We start from the raw sequence: 25,421 nt of genomic DNA on the forward strand, positions 1-25,421 counted from the left end.
TTAGTTTTGGCTGCGCAATTCCGCGCAGTCCGAATGCAGAGGCTGTTGGACAGCCAACGCGAACCCGATACGGTCATTTCCCCGGTCGAATATCGTGTAGATGCGGCGCATAAACGCTTGGCCCAAGACCCAGAAGCTTTCGCCGTGATCTTCGAAAGCACTGTAACACCGCAGCTTATCTCCAGTCTGGACCTGGAAACAGAAGATCCGAGGTGGGGAGAGACACTTACGGTGGATAGAAAGCTGAGCGAGTTGGTCAGAATTAACACTGCAACAGCGCCGTGTTGCTTAAGCACTGCCCAAACCATTATGCCAGCAAAACAAAACTAGTTGCCGATACGTCCCTCATGCGTCCGTTATTTTAGTATGCAGATGCAGTTTGGGTCTTGGACACTAATACAGAAATAAACCGCTTAGAATGCATTCAGAAAATAAAAGGACTTCGTTTAGAATGCTTACTACAAGCAGGTTCCCGTAATGAACCTTTATAACAATACGCACTTAGAAAGTTGCACCGACTAAATATGCTGCTAAGCGTAGTGAGCCATCAGACCAGACTATTTTCCGAACTTATATCAACTGCGATACCCTCATGAGGGCTTGTGTCTGCTGCCGGAGCATGCGGTGCGGTGGGCGAAACTTCACGTCGGATATGTTTGGCGAAATTCTTGTTGCAAAAACTTTTTCATATTCTAAAGAACGACAAGCATCCGCAAATGCAAGTTTATCTCCAAATAACTTATGAAAGCTAGGAGTTAATTATTTTCAGATTATCAACTGCTATTAAAATCGTGCTTGCAACTTTAAAACCTGACAATGTAAACGATATGCGAAGAAAGTCTGCCTTTATTGGGAGTTCCACAATAATGTTTGAAAAAAAAATATACCGCCCCGTGCTACGCGCGACGGCAAATATCTATTAGCTAGAGTCACCAAGCGTCTGGGCCACGTATAAAGAATGCGCTTACATTTTAAGCAGCGACCTTTTCATTAGCAGCCAAACGAAAAAAAAAAGTTGGTAATGCATCCTTCGAGAAATAGGCTCTTTAGGTGTCTTCTTTAGGGCTCGATTAATCGCAAGGTTTTTTAGCCGTAAATAAAGAAAGTATTATTGTATGTGTGGTACCTAAATGATTTTATGAGAAAACCGTCTGCCACTTGAGCTACTGACAGAGTCCAACGGCAGTGGCTAGCTTCATCGCAGTGGTCATGAATTTTTCTTCTATGTTCATGCTGACCGGGTGAGCAACACGTATGCTTGCTCTGCTATGCACTCACAACGCAAGGGCACTGTGAAGATTTGGCTTTCGCTGGAATGCTCAATACGGCGTGCAGTACGTGTTTACATTTAAATAAAGCTTGCTCATACAAAAAAAAAGGAACAGTTACGCACCTGCAGGGTATAGTCTTTGCCTTCAAACACGAACTGCCGTCCACCGATTGTAAAGACAGCCTTGGGAAACTTGGGAACGCTCGAGCACTTCACACGATACTGAAAAAAAATGAATGAATGAATGAATGAATGAATGAATGAATGAATGAATGAATAAGCGGTCGCAGTGGCCGCTGGGAGGAAAGAAATATGTATATGTATAAGTCTACATATTTACACACACACACACACACACACACACACACACACACACACACACACACACACACACACACACACACACACACACACACACACACACACACACACACACACACACACACACACACACACACACACACACACACACACACACACACACACACACACACACACACACACACACACGCACGCACGCACGCACACACGCACGCACGCACGCACGCACGCACGCACGCACGCACGCACACACACACACACACGCACGCACGCACGCACGCACGCACGCACGCACACACACACACACACACACACACACACACACACACACACACACACACACACACACACGCACGCACGCACGCACGCACGCACACGCGCACACACAAATATGTATAAGAATTGTGTACACGGGCTGTGGAGAAACTGATATTAATAACTACCGGCCCATTTCGGTCTTACAGGCATTTTCAAAGATATTCGAACTTGTCATGCATGTCAGGCTTTCAATCTTCTTTGACAAGCATCAAATAATTAGTAGCGCTCAATATGGGTTTTGGAAGAATAAGTCAGCCGAACAGGCACTCATAAAAAATTCGAGAGGGCACTTAAGCTCCGCCTTAAGCGTAGTTTGTTAGGCTTTCCATTCTTAGCAGTTTGACACCTTTGAACGCATTTTTCATTTCTTCAATTGCTTCAATTAAGTAATTGATTAAATGCACATTTAAGTTTTTCTAATTAGAATCATCAAGCATTGACTTTTCATTCTGAGAAATTTGAGACCTTTGAACCCATTTGTCAATTTTTCATTTTAATTTCTTCAATAATTAAATTATCCGAATAATTACAATTATTTCATTAGTGTAATTTCCACAGCAATCAATAATCATTCTCTAGAACCAAAAATTACCGTGATACATCTTTTTAACACAGCCCCTGATTATAGGTCGCCGGTTCGAATCCCTGCCGCAAACTAGGCTCTAACTTAACTATTAAGTTTATGCTGCATGAAACACTGAATCGTGTGACACCATCCGGAACATTCTGCGGCAGACGGTTGGTATGATAAGATTTTTTTTTATGCAGCCCCGGATTATTTTCGACACCCGGTGCCGACTGCGCTGACCACTTTTCGACCGAACGATCTGTATACACTATCGCGTAATATAAAAGGTAAAATAATTTTAAATACAAAAAATAAGTTCCTCAGACTTGGTCTGTTTCTAGATATTAGAAAAGCGTTTGACACTGTACAGCATGATATATTGCTCAATAAACTAGAGACATATGGAATAAGGGGAGTTGCGTTGAGGTGAATTAAAACGTATCTGTTAATCATATATTATCTAGAGAATGACAGTTCTACTTGATGTTCCGCAGGATCTATCTTAGGGCCACTGCCCTTCCTGGTCTACATTATTAACGTAACGAGAATTGCTGGTTCGCGCGAATTAATCTGTATGCCGATGATACCAAGATTTTCTTTAAAGCACAGACAAATAGATACCTGGAAAAAGCAGTTAAGGCCTACCTATCGAATCTAGCTGCATGGCTGCAAAAAAAGTCGTTTGACTAAACTCTGGCAAAACTAAACATGTAATTTTTAAGCGAATTAATAAGAATGATTCCTAGGTCATAAACATACAGTTCGAAAACACCTTCCTCAGCCAAGTTACAGAACAGAAATTTCTGGGAATTTTGTTCACTGAGTATATTTCATGGACATGCCATGTTAATAAGCTGTGCATAGGTCTTTACCGAGTGGCTGGTACCATATGTAAAATACAGCAGTTATTGCCTATGTGACTTAAAATGAATTTATGCTATTCTTTATTCTACTGTAGGTTGTGCTATGACATCCTAATATGGGGAACAACGACAAACTCAATTTACAATAGGTTATTAGTTCTTCAAAAAAGGACATCAGAAACTTACGCACGCAACCGCTGTTCATAAAGTATGGCATGCTCAGGGCTGGCCAGGTGTACTACTTCAAGTTGCTACTATGGATTCAGAAAAATAGGTTTCACAGCACACCTTTACATATTTCATTTCAGTATGCAATCACAATTCCTACACTTAAACTACCATCTATAAGATCTAACTACGGACGACAAACCTTACATTTTCAAACAGTCAAGATATTCAACAGAACAGACGTAAACAACGATTTAAAAAAAAAAGGCTTTTCTGCCTTTAAAAAAGACTGTAAAAATTTCTTCGTTTCTTGCAGTATTTTGTTTTCATTGTGTTGTTCACTATCTTTCATTTTTCGTAGTTTCATGGAATACGGCGCAATGTCACTTTTGTTTTTGTGCGCGTGATTTGTTTGTGCTAAAAAAGGCGAACGAGAAAAATGGTATATGTTTTATTCTTAGTTTTTCGTCTGTCAATCCGTCCCAAAGGTTTATTTTACTGATGTAGTTGTATCATGCCTGATGAAATATCTATGTTGCAATAACAAGTATGTGCTCTGTAAGTACACAACATGTTATTGCGCTTGCTTATTTCTTTTTTCATATGTGCATATAGTTGGCTTCTCAAGTGTAGGGCCACTTGCCGAACTGTATTCATTGATCTTTGGTGCTACATAAGTATGCAGGTGGCCAAGGCCCTGTCAGGCGTCCCTACGCATTCACTTAGCCCCCCCCCCCCTTCCCCCCGCTGATGTGTTTTGAAAAAAAAAATGAATACGTAAAGAATTACGGCGGTGAAGAGTGAGCATAAGGCTCGAGCATAAGGCTCAAACTAGAAACCCGCACGCAGTAATTATAAGATTATAACAACGATTAAAAAAAACGAATTCAGGTAGTCGTATATTTGCATGCGGCGACAGTGTAAATGTATTACAGACTTTTACTAATGGAAGAACTAATGAAAGACGGCAGCTCGCACCATCATGTGTGCCACTGGCTGACGCAGAGGAGAAACCACCGCCAACATATCGGCCTGCCGCTGGTGCGGGGCCGTTGAGTGAAGGCTGCAGCTGATTTCGTTTGCTCAAACCACGCTTGAGAACAGCACGATCTTGGTGCTCAAGTGCGTTAGTCACGTGGTTTCTTTTGTATTTCGCGGACTTTCTTTGGAGCCGGGGAAAAAAAAAAGACGCACGTGAGGGTTTCCTTATCGTAAATGATGAAATGGCGGTTTCTGGAGGTGCTCGACAACTCTTCAAACGCAATTTGTTGCCTAAAGTCAATATTTATTTAGAGCATTAAACTTCATTAAATTGATAATTAATTGCGAAACAAAAATTGCCTGTTGTGCGCAAGAAGGCTGTCACCAATATGCAACCGGTTTCACTCGCCTGTCTCTAATAATTTATATTTGAACCCTTGGCTCAAGTTAGCTGAGACACCCGGTATATGCTATGAGGCGAATGAACAACATAGCGTTTTCACAGACAAGGAGGCAAGACAGGTAAGAGAGCACGAGGCACAAAATTCGCGGCTAGAACTCAGTTCCGAGAGAAGCTGGTGAACAGAGAGACATCGACGAAAACATTTTGTGTACCATCTTAGTAGTGTTATTATTTTCACGACTTCAGTTCTGAGTCCCGGCGACAGTGCGGCACAATCTTCACGCATTACGACTGGTGCCGGGTGTGGATAGCCTGTATATCAACGTCTGAACTAAAGTACTCACCGTGCCTCTGGGGCCAGGCGTCGCTTTAAGGTATTTGTTGATGAGTTCGATCACTTCCTTGGGTCCCGCCATGATCGTGGTGCCGCTGTCGACGACGGCCTGTGTTGGGCTGCTGATGAATGTCTTGCTTCCAATCTCTAGCCTAAACATGCAAAGGGCAAAAAACCGATCACTCATGCTAACTCTTGGGTGCTGCTGAAAGTTGTTATGAAGAATGGGTCGCAAGCTTTACACTTATTTGGGGCGGTGTTTTAATTTGGACAAATGAGCAGCGCATCGGGCCCTTCGTTTTCGGTAAAACCCTATTCCACCCGATTCTTGCACCCCGAACATATTTCTTAATAATCGGGTTAAGCTCGATTTCTACTCGAAAATAAGCCTCTTAGACGATTTTGGTTTTCCAGTTCACAAAGCTGAGAACACCACAAGTTATGTATGGGTATCTAGTGATTATTTCAGAGGGGTGCCTTCCGTCAACTTACGATTTTTACCCTCTTTTTACCGTCGTTTTCACGAGGCGGATAAATGAGGATAAGTTCGGAAAGGTCCACTTAGAAGCCAGAGGTCAAAACAAGGCTACCAACCAGGCGTCTTATAAGAGACCCTGTATTAAGTTCTACCTACGCTATCGACACCCTGATCCAAGGACCTTGCACGTTTAAAATGCTCTATGTTATATTGAACGTTTTCGCACTGTTCAAATAAAGTCATGACGGTCTTGTTCAGACGCAGGAGTGCTCCATAGGTATTTGATAACGTACGTGACGACATATTTGTAATAGATTAAGAAGAAAATCTTAATTAGTAAACATTTCTTTGCAAAATACGCGATTTCCATGTTGTTTGTCATATAAGGAGCAAAAAGTATGGCATTTTATGTCTTGCAGAAAAACGAACTATTCTAGTAAACTGTCTTGTGTTAAAAAAAAGTGACCCAAAAAACTCTAACTACGGGATTTTTTTCTGAAAACCCGATTTTGCTAACGAATTTGGGCTTGAAAAATTTCGCCCGATTTTTACTCTCCGAATACAGGAAAAAATAAAACCCGAAAACGAAGGGCCCTACACATATAGGATGATCTAAGTTAAGCTTTACATATTTCTTAAAATTAGGAATTGAGTGGCGCGTGAAATCAACCTCTGCACATAAGTTTTGCGGCCAGGGGAACACAAAGCGTGACGAAAATTGTCACCGTCAGGCACCTGATTAACTGAAATATATTAGTGAACTTTTTATCCACTGCGGTTAGTGGGAACGTTTATACTGGAAACATGGAGACAGCCATATTTTTATACTCGCCATTTGGCAGAATTCTAGAGAACGCGTTTTTCGAGATATTGTGTTTTGAGATATAGCGTAATTACGCATCCAAGGCGGTGACAGTAGGACGCAGCTGATGCGTCAGGCATTTCTTCCATTTCGATAGCCGAAAGTGAAGAAGAAAAGTTATCTTCACCGGTCGCTCTAAGCTGCTGGCAGGAGAAACGTCGCATCACGCTGGGAGGAGTTTCGCGCCGATTTGCCACCGCCTTGCTTGTGCAGTTGCGCGGATCGAGCTGAAAATTTGGATGCTAATATTTCGGAACACACGCGTGCTAGGAGTATTCTACAAAGTGTAAATGTATACCAGTATGACTGACTCTGTTTCCAGTATAAACATGTCCACTTACTGCATTCACTAAAAAGTTAATTAATCAATCTTAGTTAATGAGATCCCTGACGGAGACAATTATTATCACACAGTGTGTCCCCCTGGCCAAATTACTTGCGTGCAGAGGTGGATTTGACGTACCTGTCAGCGTGTGATTTTATGATATCTTTAAAGCTTAATTTAGATCACCTTGTATATAACATGTTATTTTTAGTTTTTTTTTGAACACCGGGACCAAACAAGGTGTCTAAACGTATTTTCGAACACCGGGACCAAACAAGGTGTCTTAATGTACTGTATACGCACAAGTCTTGAGGAGAGAGGAATAAAGAAAAAGAAACCTTAGCACGGCCACAGGAAGAAACTGACTGCCACGGACAAAACCACACAAAACACTTGTAATAGAAATGAAGTTTTAGGCTATACTCGTAAATATAACTGAGGAAAGTGCAGAGTCCGCAAGCGACCGGCTGTAACCGAATCTACATTCCGTGGGGTGCTGTACCTTTCAAGCTATCCAGTGTATACAAACGCTACAAAGCCCGTCCTGAAGACAATGCAAGCAGTTACCAGCCCATCACGAAAGTGGGCGAGATACTGCTTATTTGGCGAGGTCCCATCGCTTCCAACGAGTCGCCTTTCCATGAAGCGCGATTTTTTTGATGCTAGAACTCGGTCTGAGCAGAAGTTTGCCCTCAGGTGGTGGTGGCGAAAAAGTTTTTTTTAGACTGGAAGACTGGTCCTCGTGGGCGGGGTCCTCACTCCAGGACTCTGATAGCTTCTGCTATCCTGCGGGCCCACAAGATCAGCCGCTGCTGACTGTCCAGGCTACAGAGCTGGACAGAGCTATAGTCTATTCATGCTGATGAGAAATATTCTTAGTGCGTGAATAAACGGGGACATCCAAAGGAACACGTAGACATTGGCACCAGCTTTCTGTGTACTGGTCGCTTTGTCTATGCGCATGAGTTTCCCGCTGTCAAGCCTTTGGATCAAAATCTCAGGAGGTTCCAGACATTGAGTTACAAATTCAGTTGGAACACCCTCCCCTTTCATATATCTGACTGGCAATGACAGCCTACTGCATCAGCGAAGTAGTAATACAGGCTGCTACGCAATGCATAAGGACAGTCAACCGATATGCAACCTGCACAGCCATGAGTACCTTCATGCCTTTAATTACAGCTAGCAGATAGGAGCTTGCAGCGCTAGTTCGCAGATATTATTTTTTTTCTTATATCCCGCGGACTTTCAGCTTTGGGGCTTGAATTGAAGAGCGCGTAGATTTTTTTATTTGCCCCAAGACCAGATCTGCTGACACGCGACAGTTTGTCAGGATAAGAACGTACAAAAGCATCGCTTCAGAAAATCCTTCACCAATCCTTCAGGAAACGCGTCCTCTTATTGTCAGGATTAATTAAATGTAGGCTAAATATGCGCCCAGAAAATTTTCATTGATACTGGTCATTCTGGATGAGATTCGATGGTCGCAGTAGGTTTCTGTTCTCCTGCATTTTATAAAAAAAAAAGGACAAAAGGTCCGAAGGCTGGCCGATAGGACTAGTGTCCTGCACAGACTTTAGTGGGCTTTCAGTGGCGCATGCCTAATGCACTGCCTGTGGCATTGAGAGTTGGCCCTCTGCACATACGTGCACTTCATGCATAGCGGCGCGAGGAGTGTCGTGGCTGTCGCATTCATTCCTTCATCGCAGCCTAAAGGCATCTTCCACTCCTCCGAATACCTCCTCCGTACCTCCTACGAAACAAGCCATCATGAATACCGGTCCGTATACCACGACCACGCACGAATTATGGCTTTCAAGTCCTAAGGTGCGCATTACCCTTTGCTTTGAGCGAGTTTGAATTCACCAAAGATAACACTTCGGCCATATCCTCAAAGAGATTCCCTGATATGCTTCTGTAGTGTCTTCCTCATTTCTGTGTTGTTAACCTCTGTTTTAAGTCGTTTTGTATGTTTTCTGTATTGTCAGTCTTTCAGAAATGAACAAAAAAATCCAAGTCACAACAGTTTTTTGATTGTTGAAACTTGTTAAACTGCCCTCGTGTTTCCTGAATCCATGTTTTTTCTTCCATCCATGTTCAATGCACTTTATTCTTTTTGTACATGTTCTTTTCTTATTATCATTATGATTCCTAATATTTCATGACATTGCTTAGCACCGCGCTGCTGAACGCACCATAGGTGATTGTTAGCAATCTCAAGCCGTCGTTACACGGCTTTTTCTCCCTTCACCTCAAGCATGTACACTGTGTACGCTGTTTGGAATAAAAAATTGTATTAATATTGTATTGTATTGTATTGTACATTCGGTTGGTCGGCAGCGGCACTGTTACTTATGTTCGGCTTGTGGTTTCCGAGTGCATGGCTCTATGTCGTCATGCTCCGAAGCGCTCTCACTTCGAAATGGGACCAATCCCGAGACCTGCGGAAAAGTGGCCGCCACTAGAGCACTGCACGGGCTCGGGTCGGCCCGAAAGCCCGGATCCGGCCCGGCCTGCAGGCCGTGCCGAAAACTACATTGCTTCGTGGGGCATTGGCCGGGCCGCCTGCATGGGCTTGAAGTTGCAGACCAGGACCGGGTGTGGGCACTTACATAAAAAGCCTGTTGTCTGACTTTTGATTAAATATTGAAGGTTGAAGTATACTTAGGATGTTTTAGCAGCGACATACATGGAACAAGCCTATGGTGTGGGTTGAGAAAAAAAGTTGCTCAGCGTTTGTTTATTCGTCTTTTTTGTGTGTGTCTGCGAAGCTGCTTTTTTGACACGCGAGAAAAATTAAAAACAATGTTTTTTTTTTGCCTGCTGCCCGGCGTGTCTTTTAAATGAAAGAATTCTGGCGCTAAAATCTTTCCAGGTTTCGTTGAAGCGGAATCACCTTAAATGCGTCATCTATTGCCCGAATTTAATCAGCGTCACTCAGACTGCAATGTTCAAGTAGCTTCGGACACGCACGCCCCGCCACGCTGAACTATGCACGATGAGTTAAATGACAATTTTCCGTATCTAATACCAGCAGCGAAAGACCGCTATCGCAGGTTCTAAAGCGAAAACTCCGGTAGCGGGCTGCACAGCGGCGTTCTTAGTGGAGTGTTGTAGCGCCTGGCATGCGGCTCATTTGCTCGAGTGCGTTCGCGTTCTTGAGTGCAGAACACCGCTGGCTTGGGTTTCAGCTTTCAGCACGCACATGCCGTCTGATCTATATCGAAAGGCGCTCGGCATCGGCTCCGTTTTGTGTTACGCTCGCGACCGGACATTTGAAGCTACACAACAGCCCCTTGAGAAGGACCGACATTCGGTCTCTCGAATGGCGTCCGCGTGTTTCAAGACCACCTTTGACTGGGTGCTTTTTCGAGAGACGCTTTTTCTTTTTGTCTCCATTTAAATGCGGCCAGTGATGCCATGAATTCAATCCGCGAAATTGTGCTCTTGAAAAAAAAGATGTTCTACCCACGGCTGCGAGTACATTTCGATATTTAGATATTTTGTGCCGTAAAAAAATGACTGATTAAAAATCTAGAAGCAGCGCAAACAGTCGCAGGCGAGATAAATATTCAAAAAGTCGAGCACGAGAATATGTCTGATCTCATCGTTATAGTTTCTTGAGCTTACCAAACCATTTTTTTCAGGTGTTAATGTGATTTCGATGCTACTCCCGGTCAGTTCTTTACTTGTGCACTATAGGACTCCACATGTCCACAGTGAGCAATGAACCTATTGAGCTACTGTGGGAGTGGGCCTTGCCGGGTCCGGGCTCAGTAGAGTGATAACGTAGCGGGCCAGGGCCGGGCTTTGAGCCTCGGGCTCGTGCCAGGCTGGGGGCCCAGATAGAGCCCCGTGCAATGCTCCAGTAGCGACACGATGCCAGCCCCTTCCGCCCCGCTTGCAATCGCTCAGTCCGCGCATGCGCACGTGCAGCGCAGGTAAACAAACACAATGTGGACGATGCGTAGCGCTTTGCTTTGTCCACACGTTTCTTTCGCTTGTACCTTCTGTATTTACGTATGCGGTTACTCTCCGTCAAGCTTGCGCCAGCTATAGTTTGCTAAAATATTCGGGTAATATCCATCAGTATTCGCTCCCGACGCTTTTGCCATTCTCGGAAACTGTAAAAAGTGCGGCTGGGTTCCTTCTGTTTAAGTGAAGAACGGTTGCGAATCTGTCAGCTCTGAACAAAAGGACTGAAGCGAGCAGCCGAAGATGCCATTAGTAGGGGTCGATCCTCAAGGCTGAACGGCGCCTCACGAGACCTGGGCTACCCCATGGACGGTGTCTCGACACATACCCGTCCATGGAGAACTGCCAGTAGCCCTTTTTGGAGACGGGCGCGTAGGTGATTTCTTCGGTGTAGCGCTCGGCGTTCACACCCCCGAAGAGGATCTCGCCTCCGTCCTCCTGGCTGGGCGTGCTGCTGAGGTACACTGAAAAGAGCGGATCCGTGACCAGCTCCTGCTTGAGCATGTTGTCGAACGGCGGCACCAGGTTTTTCACTGAGATCTCCGGGTAGCCGAGGCCCAAAATGCCGTCGAAGGTGACCACTTTGAAGACGTCTCCGGTAGTGTGGGTAATTTCGCCGAACAGCTGCCCCCTCACGCTCACACCGGCTATGCCCAGGTCATCCCTGCTCAGCGTTCCCCGCACTTGGCCGGACTCGTACTTCACCTTGAAGATTTGCCCATTTTTCTTGTAGGTTGACGACTTGCTGCTGTCGTATTTACTGCGGGCGCCTGAGTAAATAATAGAAAACAGAAAGTACACATGGCACGTGCCTGTCCAGCACACGGAACTTTTCAACGGTACCCGAGTGGCAATTGCTCCAGCTTCATTTGCTCTATATTAACCCGGGGTTCGAAAGGACTTGCTGCTCGGTATGCGCTTGAGCTGTGGCTTATGATTTGCGTTCCAGAAAGTTGTGCACAGAGAAAACAACGCAACGGCGTATAGTAGTACACTACGAAGCACGCCCTTTCGCGCGGTCAAGAAAGAAGGCAGCTTTATGCGATGCTCAGTCGTGCAAACTTATACCCCTGTCACACGGACACTGTAAAGGTACTTTGAACTAATGCTCCATTACTCTAAGGACGAACGCGCGCTGCCACACGGACGCGCCAAAGGACACCTAGCTCAAAGGAGCTTCGAAACAAGGCAGCTCGAGTTCGTCCTTTGAGGCTTCAAGGGAGTACTCTCTCTCCCAGCGAGTTAACAGCATAAATAAATTGGGAAAAGAAACGTTCAATTTTAATTTTATAAATTCACTTCATAAGATTAGTGGTGTTTTAAAATATAAAATTATTTGTTTTGTGGCAGTCTCACCACGCCATACTCTCGTTCCAGATATACAAGCGAGTTGGGCTCAGTGTGGCCAGCACTGTGATGTTATGCTCTGTACTTGGAAAATCATGTCATTATTGCAGTTAAAATTGCATTGCATTAACTAGAGTCACTAAATAAAGACTTAGAGTACCGGCACTCTTTTCTCCTATTGTTCTGTGCCGCCGCCACGATCATTGGTCAGTTTGCATCACGTGATAATTGTTTACACTGCGACGGTTCATGGGGCTGCCATTTTGTGGCTTATGCGTTTTCAGACGGGCAACTGTGGTAGTCCTAGTGCTGCGAGTGCTGCCGGTGACCGACTCAGTGACCAGGGATTCCGCGCCTCGCAGCATTTCAGCTGCACAAGAGCATACGAGGATGCCGTTTTGCTGCGTTGTTGGCTGTTTCAACTCGCAGAATGATGGAAAACGCTTCATGCGCTTTCCGCTTTCCATGCCGTACGGCTACGATCCCCGCCGCAGCGCAGGGTGGCTAACAGCGTTGTTTACAAAATGGCCGGGCCAAAGTTAGCGGCGAGGTCGCCGAAGCGGCAATCTGGCAACAATGATAAACAACAAAATGGCCGCTCCTGCTTACCGCCGTGCTGCAGTGACGGTACTCTAAGTCTTTATTTAGTGACTCTAGCTTTAACATAATACGGTTATAAAACTAATTTACTAAAAAAATGTGACATTTATGTATTTATATGTGCAGTGAGGTTTGCAATTTAAATAACGCTTTTCGCCGATGAGGGCGCTAAAAAGTTCTTGCGAAGGTCGTTCCGCGACCGTGTAGCACGGACGAACTCCCTTGAAGTAGTGCTCCTTTGGGAGCGTAAAGGAGCATTAGTTCAAAGTGACTTTAGAGTGCCCGTGTGACAGGGGTATTACACTGAGTCTTCAAGGAACTTTGGGCACTTCACAGGGGCGGATCAGCCGAACAGCGTCTGGTTCGCTGTTTATTTCTAACAGAACTATCGCGCACGACGCACAGCATATACTCCTCACTGAGTCCGACAGGAATAACTCTAGTAGCTTTAAAACAGGTTTCAACAGCCGTGAATGACGTCAGTGAGAGTCATTCATGTTTCACAAACCATGTTTAAACAGCGCCCGATATCAGTTTTTTACCCCCCCCCCCCCCCCCCCATCCCCGTTTATGGGTCGGAATTCAAGAGACCCGGCATTGGCCCTCTTTATTTCTCTTTTATTTTTCCGCTCTCAGTCGCCTAAGGAGCGAGTTTAATCTCTCGATTGCCGCAGCTAAACCAAGCGCTCTTTATATATCGGCGCTGTACTCAGTGAGAAGATATTGCGTTACTCAGGTTCTGTACACGCTCACTGCTCATGTAGTGTAGCCTTGTACTTTGTTTGAAAACGTAAAGTTCGAACGGATGCGCGAACGCAAGAGACAAGAGGTAAAAGAGCACGTGCAACTTTCAGTGTGCTGCTAAAATGTTTTCTTGCGTGCTCCCCTTACAGATGAAGCTGCAGCGGTTAGATTTATCGACAGTAATTAGCCAGCGTTTGCTCAGCGATGCCTGTTGCGCATTTTCGCTACAGTCAGCTGTGCACCGATGAGGTCACGCTTATGCAGCGGTTATGAGCCGCAAGTGAGTTCATCTTTTCAGAGCGGGCATGAATACCAAGGTTGAAAACAGCCTCTGCACAGTGGTGACGCGCGATTTTATTGAGGGAACAGTGGCTGTATACCACCGCGCACGAGCATGCAAAGCGGTGCGTTGCGATGGTGCAATATTCTGCGATTAGACGCGGCGCATTCTCCCCGAATGTCGGTTATTGCTGGGTCCGACAAGTGCAAATAGCGCAGGTTGGTCTTTGAAAATATGGGCGCGCTCGGCTGATCACCGCTACCTGCAGGTTCAAGAAGCGCATGTGCGCAAGCCTTACAGATAACACTGGTGGCGTCACTAGGCGGTGCTGTAGGCGTCGCTGGTCATGAGCTCGAGCGTTACGAATACTCTTGATACTTCCGAGCGCTGCACGCATTTCGAATTGTGCCGCATGAGCATTGTTGAATGTCAATCGTGAAAGGTTTTGCTCAATCCCGGTCTCTTACGCGTACGCTGGCACAACGTCGTGCCTTCTAAGATGAGACAGCGCCGCGCTAGCATGGCTTGCACAAATAAGTGTCTCAAGTAGCGTGTGCAGATATGTCTTCCCTTTGACATGCGTGATTTTCGACGGAGTTTATACTTATCTTCTCAGCGTAAGCGTATTATACTTATCTTCTCAGCGTAAGCGTATCTTGCGCGATAAGGTGAGATGCAACTGCATTCATCATTATTACTTTTAGAACCTGTAACATATGCCTGGCTACACGCACCCGCCTGAGCATGCGTTTAGCAAGAACTGAAGCTGCGGTGATACTCTTATTTGATTTCGTCCGACCAATGCGGTCGGGGTCAGTGCTATAAAAGCATCAGCATTTCCGCACCTCCGGCACAAAAGCACCGTCGCAGCTTCAGAGTGTTCCAGCCTTAAAGCGGGCGCTCGCACTTTGCGTCGCCAGAGTCTGTTTACTGGACTACGACTCCTACCCGATCAACCCGACGGCTTTGCTCGAGCATTTCCCAGTTTGTCTCACCAAAGGAGCAAATGGGCAGCCTGTTTTCATGCTGCGTGCGCCAACAACTGGAGGGCGACGAGCGGAGTGTGCTGGCACCTCAGGCGCATTCCGATCCCGAATACCGATCCGTCGCTGCCAACATTAGCGAAGTCAGCGCGCCACCCCCGCAGGAAGCACAGGCACCGGCCTTGCAGCACCCCGAGCGAAGGGCAGCCGCAATAGCGACAAGGGCGCGGTCGGTGACCTTCAGCGAGGTCGTCAGTGCCGGCTCAGAACCGAACGTTGTCAGACCACGTTCCGCGTCCGAGGCCGACACCTTCAACGCTAACGACAGTAGTTCGTCGTCGGAGAGCTGCTCGAGCAGCTCGGTGTCCAATACTGAAGACAGCCAATCCGCCAAGAGTACTTTGGAAGCATGAATCGGGTGAGCTGCCTCCTCTGTTTACTTTACGACGGATGCAATGCACCCTGCCAAACATGCACAGGCTATGGCGCAGAACAGCTCTGGTGGGTCCCTTAGTTACTGTAGATCGTCAACTGGAGCGCCAATGTTTGCTGCCGCCAAATTATCCCAGACCGCTTTCACCGGTACAGCAAGTACGATGGAAAAGGGAGCGTAAGCTTTTCCTTTTCCGCATGCGTGACATGTTCCACCCGTACCCGCCGCAGCCCTGAATTCTCCATCTTTGCAGGGCCATTCAGTTACCACGGCCCTTAATAGCACCGCTGTTCAAGCCGCATTGGCTGAGCGGACATTCTATGAGAGGAGTTCGCAGGCTCTTATAAACTGCAGTGGCTGCGTTTTAGTGACGGCGCAATGCAGGACTCGCTCGGATATGCACTGAGCTTTCGCTGGCTCTTGGGTCCGCAGGTGATCGAACTCAATTCGGAGGCTTCCAGTGCGCTGTGTCTTAGTCCAGTCTAACCTCTCTATTGCGTCGACCTGCGCTAACGTTGTGCGCCGATTTTTTTTTCTTCCAGATCTTATTCCTCGCCTGCCTGCCGCAGTGATTTGTCCGACTCCGCGGAAGGTGACGACTTCGCGACCAATTTTTAGGCGCGCGCCTGTTTTCAGCTTCCGCGTTTCATCCACTCCTTTGTAATAAACCCTTGATTTTATCCTTGTCATTCGGCTTTGCTGCATTCCTTTGCCGCCGCACCTATTCAGAGTAAGCAACGCCTTCTCGGTGCGCCTTTCTGGTAACTTCGTGGTCATTTCTTCCTCCTCGTTTGACCGTCACTGCACGCCTGCGGTCAGAGCTCGTTCCAGTGACGATAGCACTGACAAATTTGTTCCTTTTTTTTTTAACAATGCGACAGTCTATGCATGGCTAGTGGTGCGAAGCTACGAAGTGGTTGTTTATGCTTAATGCCGCTGTAAAGGGGTTCTATAACTATTTCCGTGGCGGATTATGCAACCAGGTTGATATGGAATGTTTGCAGCCACGCGCAATTGCTTTTACGGTATTTGATATTGTAGTAGATTTCGGCGTCGTATGTCGAAAATTTTGTCTGCTTTACATTGACTCCCGATTTCGGCGGATGGCATTCTTTCTTCGACGACAGCCGAGCACGCTAGTTGCTGTCGCCTGCGCAGTTCAGTTCTTTGCAGGCGCAAGTCAGCCCAATAGTTTGAAATCCATGTCTGTGGGCTCGTCCTCGGCGTTGCCACGCAACAGTAATACGGAGCATAGTGTGTGTGCTTAGCATTTTGTGAGACTCCTAACGTTATCTGGCGAGTCTGACAGCAACAATTACACATACAGCGCAGCAGTAAACCACGCCCCTGTGATTAAAAGGACAGGCGTTAACTCGCTGCTGTATTTACGACCTTATTCTAGGGAAACCTCGCGGATGTGCGCAGACAAGCAAGTCAATAAAAAAAATATGGCAGTGGTTTAACTTACTCAGAATGGTCGAGTGATAGCTATTCTTGCAGTCGAGGGTTTTACTGAAACCCGTAAGGTTGAGGATGAACAGTATTTGTCAAAGATATACAGCCCAGGGGTTTTGTTTCCACGCCGTGTAGCGGGGCTCTTAAGCACGACTGACAGTCCTAAACTTGGGAACGCTGAGGACTAGAGTTCCTCCCGCCTTGCTGAGATTACGGTCTCTGAGCATGCAAGAGGAGCGGCGCTGCAAGGCTCAGAAGCAGACCCCTTGTTTATGCTTTGGACAAAGTCTGTAGATGAAGGAGAAGGCAAGGCACCGACCAAAAAAAAAGGGGGGGGGGTGGTGTACTGACGTTTCAGCTCCCGCGCGGGAGCCTTGTTCACAAGGAGATACAGATGGCAAATGCTGATTATATACGCTTGAAAATATGCGCTAGGAACAGCACCGTCAGTGCGATTGTGTTATCGGTAGCTTGAATGATAGGGGATTCTATATACTGACGGCTACGATGATTCTTTTGTTTTTAAAATGTGCGCGCGACTACAGTCTGTTACGCTTCATGATTTCGAAATGTTCGGCCAGTGCATCAGACAAAACTTTCCTGTTCCAACATCATTCCGGTGTTGTTTCAGCCTCTGCACAAAGTATCAACTTTCGCCCACATACGCATGATCACTAGTGGCGTAGCCAGAAATTTTGTTCGTGAGGGGGCTCATGTTGCAGCGCGGTCTCCTCATTGAATTTGGGGAAGTATCAAACGCAACAGTAATAACTGCACTGCCATTCCCATTGACAATGCCACTGAGTATTAGAGAACATTACGAACTGTCTAGACAAGTGAAATGCGTATTTTTAAAAATAAAATAATTTATTCGCATGTCTTAAAAATCGTGGCAGACACGATTAAAAAACCCGAAACTGAGCAGGAGACAAGATACAGAAGAGAAGCAAACAGAACGAGCTCGTTCTGTTTGCTTCTCTTCTGTGTCTTGTCCCCTGCTCAGTTTTGTGTCTTGTAATCATGTCACACAAACTAGCCCCTTATCTTTCACTCGTGGGAGACATAGCTGATACCAATGCTTCCATGTTTTTGCGCATTAAGTAAAGAAAATATCACACGAAGTCTAGAATTATATCGGTCCGGAACCAGCAAAGCAGTGCATGCCGCAGATATGAAAAAAGTAAAGGCCATGCAATTAGCAAGTAGAGGACAAATATTTTAACGAATGTTTGTCGTTCAATAAACTTTACATTTTTGTACATATGCTACGGCCAGGTAAAAATCTCAATGACGCTGTCCTTCGTTCCAGTGTACTGCGCAGCAGCAGCTGTCACCGGTCACGTATTGCGAGTAATTGCACCGAAATTTTAGCCGCAACGTCGAGCCATTGATAGGCCGTTGAAAGTTTATGCTAGGATGGGGCCCCTTGCGTTACATGACTCCAGGTGCATGGGAGTTGCCACGAAGTACAACCTAAGTTAGCAATGTTCGCGCCAAAATGTCTTTTATAGTCTGAAAAAGACACTTTAGTGGCAAAATACAGAATGACTTCCGGCGCCGGTGGTTGTTTTGGTCAGCGGTGCGTGACAGTTCGAAAAAATTTCGGGGGGGGGGGGGGGGGGAGGGTTGAAGCCCAGGATCATGTGCCCAGGATCATCGAATCCTTGGCCAGCTTCTTGCGGTCCTATGACGTTGAGGTGTCACACGTGGCGGCGAAAAATTTACGGCAAGCCCTTGTCAACGCGGAAGACTGTTTTCCAAAATAAAATTCTCTGGCGTAATCTACAGCATTCCATGCGGGGACTGTTATTATACGTATGTGGGCGAAAGTTGGAACTTTATGCAGAGGCTGAAACAACACCGGAATGATGTTAACACAAACAAGTTTTGTCTAATGTACTGGCCGAACATTCCTAAATGGATTGGAGTAGCGCGCACCTTTTAAAACCAGAATATAATCTTCGTCGCCATCTGTATATAGAATCCCTAATCATTCAAGCTACCGATAACACACTTAATCGCTCTGACGGTGCCCTTCCCAGCGCGCACGCCCGCTGCCTTGATCATATTTTCAATCGTAAATAACCAGCCTTTCCCATCTGTATCTTCTTTTTGAACAAGGCTCCAAACTTCGGCACATTCCCCCCCCCCCCCTTTTTTTTTGTCGTTGTCTTGCCTTCTCCTTCAGATAGCTGTTCTTGCTTCTACTACGATTTTACTGTTTACTCTTCGCTTAACTTGTTGCTTATGGCTGCTATGTGCACTCGTATTAAGTAGTCAGTCTGAACGTTTTAACCATTTAATAAGTTGTGCTTATTGATTCACACCGTCTCGTGGTCTGTGAAGTAGTTGGCTATGGTTTGCAGTTCGACTGTGGTTATCTTTTTAGGGATAACTCGCGAGGTCACCCTTGTATCGAGCACATTCTGATTAGCCTGAACGTCGATTTTGCTCCAAATTCGAGCTCAAATTTCAGGGGTGGGATGGGACATATTTTTGGAGTGTTCCGGGTCAAATCTGGAGGTAACCATTGTATTGGGAATATTGAAATTAGATTGGATATCGATTTTGGTTCAAATTTCGGGGGTGGGGGTGGACCAAATTTGGAAATAGCCTAGTCCAAATTTGTAAGTCACCTTCGTATTGGGCACATTAAAATTAGGTTGGATAGAGATTTTGGCCCAAATCCGAGAAGGTCAAATTTCTGGGGTGGGGGTGGGCCAATGTTGGTAATGACCAGGACCAAACTTGGGGACACCATCGCATTGACCATAGTAAAAATATGCTTCGGCATCTGACTTAAGGCTGTTGCTGTGAAATCACGAAGTCCGAAAGTGACCTTAATGTCAAATCTATGTACCGTCTGAAACACGACTTTCTGCACTGAATAGAGCTATCGCTCTAAAATGCAAGCACAAAGTTGTCACCGACATAGGTAAAAACAAAACGGCAATTCTTACTTTTATACTTGCAAAACTACCGTGTTTGCAAGTAATGGAGATAGCTTCTCACGACAAACTTATGTCTTGGTAGTACAGCTGACCGAAGAACCAGAGCGAAGCTATCTCTCACCCAAGACGAACGTGTTACATATGCAACCTCTGCTGCCTAAATTAGGTGGTTGTTAAAAAGTTGCTGCGTGACGTGACCTTCCCACTCAGTTACTGAGGCGCAGCATACAGATCACATATCGCGGAATAACAGGACTTAGACAAGGAAAGGATGACACGAATGCTGACAATAAAATAGACCACGCTGGTCATCGCCACTGGTAGGGTAACCTGTCTCGGAGATTGGGAGACCCCGGAAAACATTCCGTAGTGTAGAAGTGCGCTTGGAGGCCGAGGGCCGCACATCCGGCTTATAGCGGGTGCTTGCCCTCTACGGAGGCCTGAAAAGAAGCTAGACTATATCAGGATCATTTGGAAAAACCACGCTGTCCCCATTCCCGCCCAAAGTCCCATGCATAACCCAACCCTTGTATCCCATATCCCGTTTACAAGGCAGATCAGGGCAGTCTGCCCGGGCCCGTACCCTGGCGTGGGGTTATGCTGATACTCGTAGCGTTTTCCCACATACATTTATTTTTCGCCCGCGGGTGCAAAAGTACCAATTGCCCTTCGTTGGACGGATTATTCTATATTTTTATTGAACTAAGCCTGTTGTGCTTTGAGAGTTGCAGGCTGGGGATCTTTATTTTAGTTTTTGTAGGGCAGCCCTAAACTAATAATTGTCACCAGCCCAACGATTTATGCGCAGCAGTGTACGGCATCTTCCGCACAGTACAGATTGTTGGTGAAAAAGCGGCCATCAGGCTGCAACAGGAATTCGTCATTGAGGACGCTGCACTAAACCTAAGAGGCGGAAAGTCGGCGTGGAGGTAATTTTCGTGTCACCAGATGCAGTTTGTTCATGGATTTTTTTGTCTTTAATGACAGGCGTTATGACATCTGCTTACGGTTCAGCTTTGAAGGCAATTTAGTCTATTTATATCGATTACTCTATTTATATACGCGTGGCTATCACATTCGTAGCACTGGTAACGAAGACGTGATGGAAGATCTCTTCGTTCAAGCTTGCCTCCTAAACAGATTTGTTAGCTTATCAGACACGCATCACTTGCGACAAACCCCGTCCTTGATGTGGCCGGAACTGCCAGGCAGCCGCTTCTTTTTCCAAAGCCGCCGCGAAGGTGTATCAACCTGGGACCGAATCCACGAGACGGCTCGCTTTGGAACCGGCTCGCTTCTCCGCAGGCCGCCGCGCGTCGTCAGTGGGCGTGGCCAATAGAAATATCAGAGGCTGAAAATCTTACGGCATCCCATGTTCGAATCCACGCACTTGCTTGAGGGCACCCAGAGGTTCGCAGAACCCGTGTCAAAGAGAACCTTGAACGACTGCGGCGGTGTGCCCAGTGAGACGACGCCCACATAACGCATCTGTTCAAAGAAAAACAGCTTCAGCTCTTTGCGAGATTGGCACTGCTTTTCGTTTCACTCTGTTAAAACTTAGAAATGACTGGCAGGACAACGACTGTTGTAAAATACCTATGGTACTGCGGCGTAGCTTTTAAAGGGAGATCTTTGTGTTTACATAAAGCCTCGCCAGCCTTCTTGTCATAAGCATGCGGGCGTGTTGTCTCACAGGAGCTACCGAAGTCGTAATAATCGTCATTTTCTAACTCCATCCACTGCAGGAGAACTCTCTCTGCCGTTAGCTTCCAATTAACCTTGTCCTACAACAGCGGCGGTCACACTTTCCGGAAAACTTCGTAATCTCCTTCTCCCACTTGACTAATCTTCGCCCACCCCCCAATAAATATGTTTACCTTCTCTTGGAATCCCCTCCGTTACCTCCAGAGACCATCAGTTATCTCTTCTATGCTTTACCCGAAACAATGCGCCATCACTGACCAGTGGCCTTAGCCAGAAGGAACGGACTTCACGTTTGCGAGCGCTCTGTTATGCATCCTGAATAAGGCCCGGCGGAAAAGGTATACTGTTGCGTAATGCAATTGACTCAGCGTTGGGAATGCGCCACGCATTCCCAACGCTGAGTCAAAGGGAGGGGGGGATGCATCGAGTCGTTCTTGGTACTCTCCCGCACGCTACCAAGGCTGGCTTATATCACAGGGAATTAAAGCTTCGGTAGAAGCAACAAAATGAAACCACGAAAACACGTGCGAGTCAGGCGCCCTTTAAATATGGCCTCGTCTTTCGTCAGTCGCACAGCATTCGTATAACCCAGTCGACATTCATGTGGAAACATTCGGTTCATACGCCCTCGTCAGAGCTGAGGCGTTCCGTCAACGGCGATCGTCCCAGGTTCATCGAGCGGTTCTGGCCGACGTACATCAGAGGAATCCTGTAATGGTTACGCAGAAAAGGGCCAACGGAGCAAATTCGATCACCGAGGCATGCAGTATGTTGTAGGTTAGAACAGCGCACATAGACGAGTACTGACAGTGAGAAAGACGAACAGTGACGAATACGAAGCGAATCGAAACATTGTATATCTCGAAACAATACACTCGCGAACTCATATGGAGGCCGCACAGCGATAATCTCTCTAAGTCACTTTGAGCTCGAAAATGACACTGACCATTGGAACGGCGCGGTTATGGTCTGTCGGCTGTATATAATAAGAGCTCTTCGTGTCAGAACGGTGTTGGGCTTGCTGCTCTACAGATAGCAGTACCTTGTGCCCTTTTAGACTGCGAGACATACTTCTATACGCAAACATTCTCATCGCTAATACTTATGCTGCAGCTTTAATGTCACTGTGCCGAACGGTGCATGAAAGGAATCTTTGCCTGCAGAGTCTAAGTCACCCTTGGGTCACAGTGTATTACACCCAACTGAAGTTGTTTTTTTTAACTTATCAATTGAAGGCAAATAGCAGAGCCATTATCTTCGAGAACTTGCTTACTGCGATATTCCTCAACCGCTTCAATATCGCAGAAAAAAGAGCCAGAGCTTTTATAAGTCAAATAAAGCGTGGGCCTCACTTGAGCTGCTTAGTTGCGTTGGTAGACTGCACCGCGAGCACGGCGCTCAGCAGAGCGCTGAACAGCACCAGCGCTTTCATGGCTTCTTCTCCCACGCAAACAGACAGGCTGGGCAGTGATCTTGACCTCGGTCGCTGTCGTAGAGCGAAGAACGTGCTTTGGCGCAGTCAGGTGGCTGGCTCTTATCTTCGCGCACAACCTCTGTGCAAAACTTGAGGGGGAAAAGATGCTTCTTCAGCTTCCGATGTTAATCTCAGCAGGGTCATTGGCACGCTGACGGAAGCGCCCGTTGCGTCGAGTTAAAAAAATGTCGAATCAGTGCGATGGGACAGAAGAAATCCGTTATCGCTGCCGCTGCCTTTCTGCGAAGCAAGCAGGATCCCAGTAAATTCTCTTAAGAAATTTTTACCGTTTGATCAGCGATTATGCTTTTGTTTTCGCAACGAAAACTTTTAAGCTCATTCTTGTCCGTAAATTATTGCTAGCTAGCGCTTTTTTTATCTGTACATAAAGCTTTCGTTGATTTTACCTATTAGTCTGCGAAAAAAAGACGATCCATGCGATTCATGCGGTGGTGTATGCTTTAGGATTAGAGTCCGCCTGCCGTATCATGTATTCAGCTTCAGCTGCTAGATGACCCATTTATGTCCGAATTTGCTTCCACCTTGGGTTTGTGGTATCGGAAGGCGTCTCAAAGTGTCTGGACGGGTGGTGGGTGGAGCCTTTTGCAGGTTGTATGGAGGTGGGTGGAAGGCCTTTGGAGAGTGCAGTTTGGTATGGGAGTGGCGGTTGGACGCTCGTAGGCGGGAGATGCATTTTTACCTCGCTTTAACGAGAAAAAAAGCGCTGGGCTGCCGAGCAGGCTCAGCGGCGGCGGGGCTAAGCCTCCTAGGGTTGAAATATACCTCATCTTTAAGCAGCGCGAAACACAGGACAACAGGAAGAAACATGAGACGACAAAAGCGCTCGTGTCGTCTCATGTTTCTTCCTCTTATCCTGTGTTTCGCGCTGCTTAAAGATGAATACATTCCAACTCGCCCAGTTTTCTGTTCTCGTTAAATATACCTCAACAGTTACGCTCAAATTTCGCATTAGGGAGTATGGTAATCGTCGGCGAATTTTGCACGAAAGCGTAAGGGCCCCGTGTCGCAGAAAACCCGGGGTCGGCGTTGCCGTCGGCGTTACGGAAAATTTTGGATTTCTTGAAAAGCTAGCAGTTACAAGTGGCTCCCATAGATGGCGTCAGCCACACCAGCGGCGCATCGGATCTTGCGCTCGGCGTCTTCACCCTCACCCTCATATAAACAACACAGAGCAGACGACGACTCACGTTATAAGCACGACAGTAGGTCGTGGTTACAAGCGTCGCCTGTCAAGCTGCTAGGCAGCGAAGCCAGCGTTGTATACAAAGCTGGTACCGACGTCACATCCGGTGACCGTAGAACGCCAGTCGGCCATGCTGCCGAACCTCTGTCAGCTCGCATGGTGTTCGTGTTCATACGCAGCTTCAATACGGTTTTCTGTGCTTTCGTTGCCTGCTTCGACCGTAGCGACAGCTTCAGACGAAAGTAGAAGCCGACTAACACGAACTTCTTGCGCATTCTTGAGATCATCGTAGATCAGTACGAGCGCTCCGAGACTGAGCGCTCAGTACGAATCGGCGTGGATTGCGGCTGGCTCGCATCAAGCTAGAAGATTTGCGAGCACACTTCGAGACAGGTAAGAGGCTTGTGCCATGAATTAGATGTAAGCAAGGACTACGCCTTGAAGAAAATGTTTTGTATTTGCTAGGACGCCATGCGATTTATTGGTCAACAAGAACCCTGACTTGGCTTATCACACGTCCACCGGGTTGCATCCAAGCGTTCCATTTCCATATAGAAGGTGCAGCGCTGGTCATGCGCCGCTGGTTACGCCCGCCTCACAGCGCCTTTCAACGCGTTGCCTCGTTTTTTCGGTAAGTTGTTTCCTTTTGCCTGCAGGATTAATTTTGGTGTTTATTGAGCTAAGAACATTGTAGCAAGGCGCTTTTTATGCTGCGCGTACGTATTTTGCACGTGTAGCATATGTAATGAGCCGTGAGCCATCCGTTTGTTGTCTTTTCCAGAAGAGCATGTGCACTACTTCGAAAGCGTAATTTTCTAAAAGTCACTGGCAACACGTTCGGTTTAAAACACAAAATTTATCAATGAATCACCCGTATCGTCCCATATCTGTGTCAATAGTGCCGACATGGTGTGTTTCAGATAATTCCAGGTGATCGGCATTGATAGGTACGTTTTTAGCCATAATACCAAATTGAAATATTTTTTTATTGAGAAAAGTAATATACAAGGACTTTTTTCTACCAACTTGGCAGATTTTGTTGGTTGTTTCGGACTTACTTAGTGATATCTGTTGCGCTAGGGCTGTTCTTACTCCCGATCCTTGGACCGCTATATCAGCGATGATTTTCCATCGCGATTGAAAGTCGGACCCCGTCGAGGGCTCGATCGAAAGTGCCCGCGTGAAGGGGTATAAGAAAATCGTTGAGGATACTACGATCTACGCAATCATTACCACAGTGTGTGATCACTGTAAAATGAAAATTTATCACTGGTCCGTACCCTATATAGGTACGGTTTGGAAGAAAACAGTAGAGCCAACCATTGACAACAGTCATTTCTTTATGGACAAAAAATCAGTTTACGTCAGCTCGCTTCACCA

At 46.4% G+C, this 25,421-nt stretch overlaps 1 protein-coding gene across 1 annotated transcript; it reads right to left on the reverse strand.

The window, feature by feature from the left end:
* LOC144115317 (lysosomal aspartic protease-like) lies at positions 1–22,953 on the reverse strand. Its single transcript, XM_077649653.1, has 7 exons — positions 22,716–22,953; positions 21,988–22,072; positions 21,024–21,147; positions 11,195–11,636; positions 5,237–5,378; positions 1,394–1,492; positions 1–192 (listed from the first exon to the last, which is right to left on the reverse strand). The coding sequence occupies exons 1-7, from the start codon at positions 22,793–22,795 to the stop codon at positions 1–3; spliced, it is 1,164 nt and encodes a 387-aa protein (XP_077505779.1). The 5' UTR covers positions 22,796–22,953.
* Between the last annotated feature and the right edge of the window lie 2,468 nt (positions 22,954–25,421).

The sequence above is a fragment of the Amblyomma americanum genome, chromosome 1, assembly GCF_052857255.1.
Source record: "Amblyomma americanum isolate KBUSLIRL-KWMA chromosome 1, ASM5285725v1, whole genome shotgun sequence".
Lineage (NCBI taxonomy): Eukaryota > Metazoa > Arthropoda > Arachnida > Ixodida > Ixodidae > Amblyomma > Amblyomma americanum.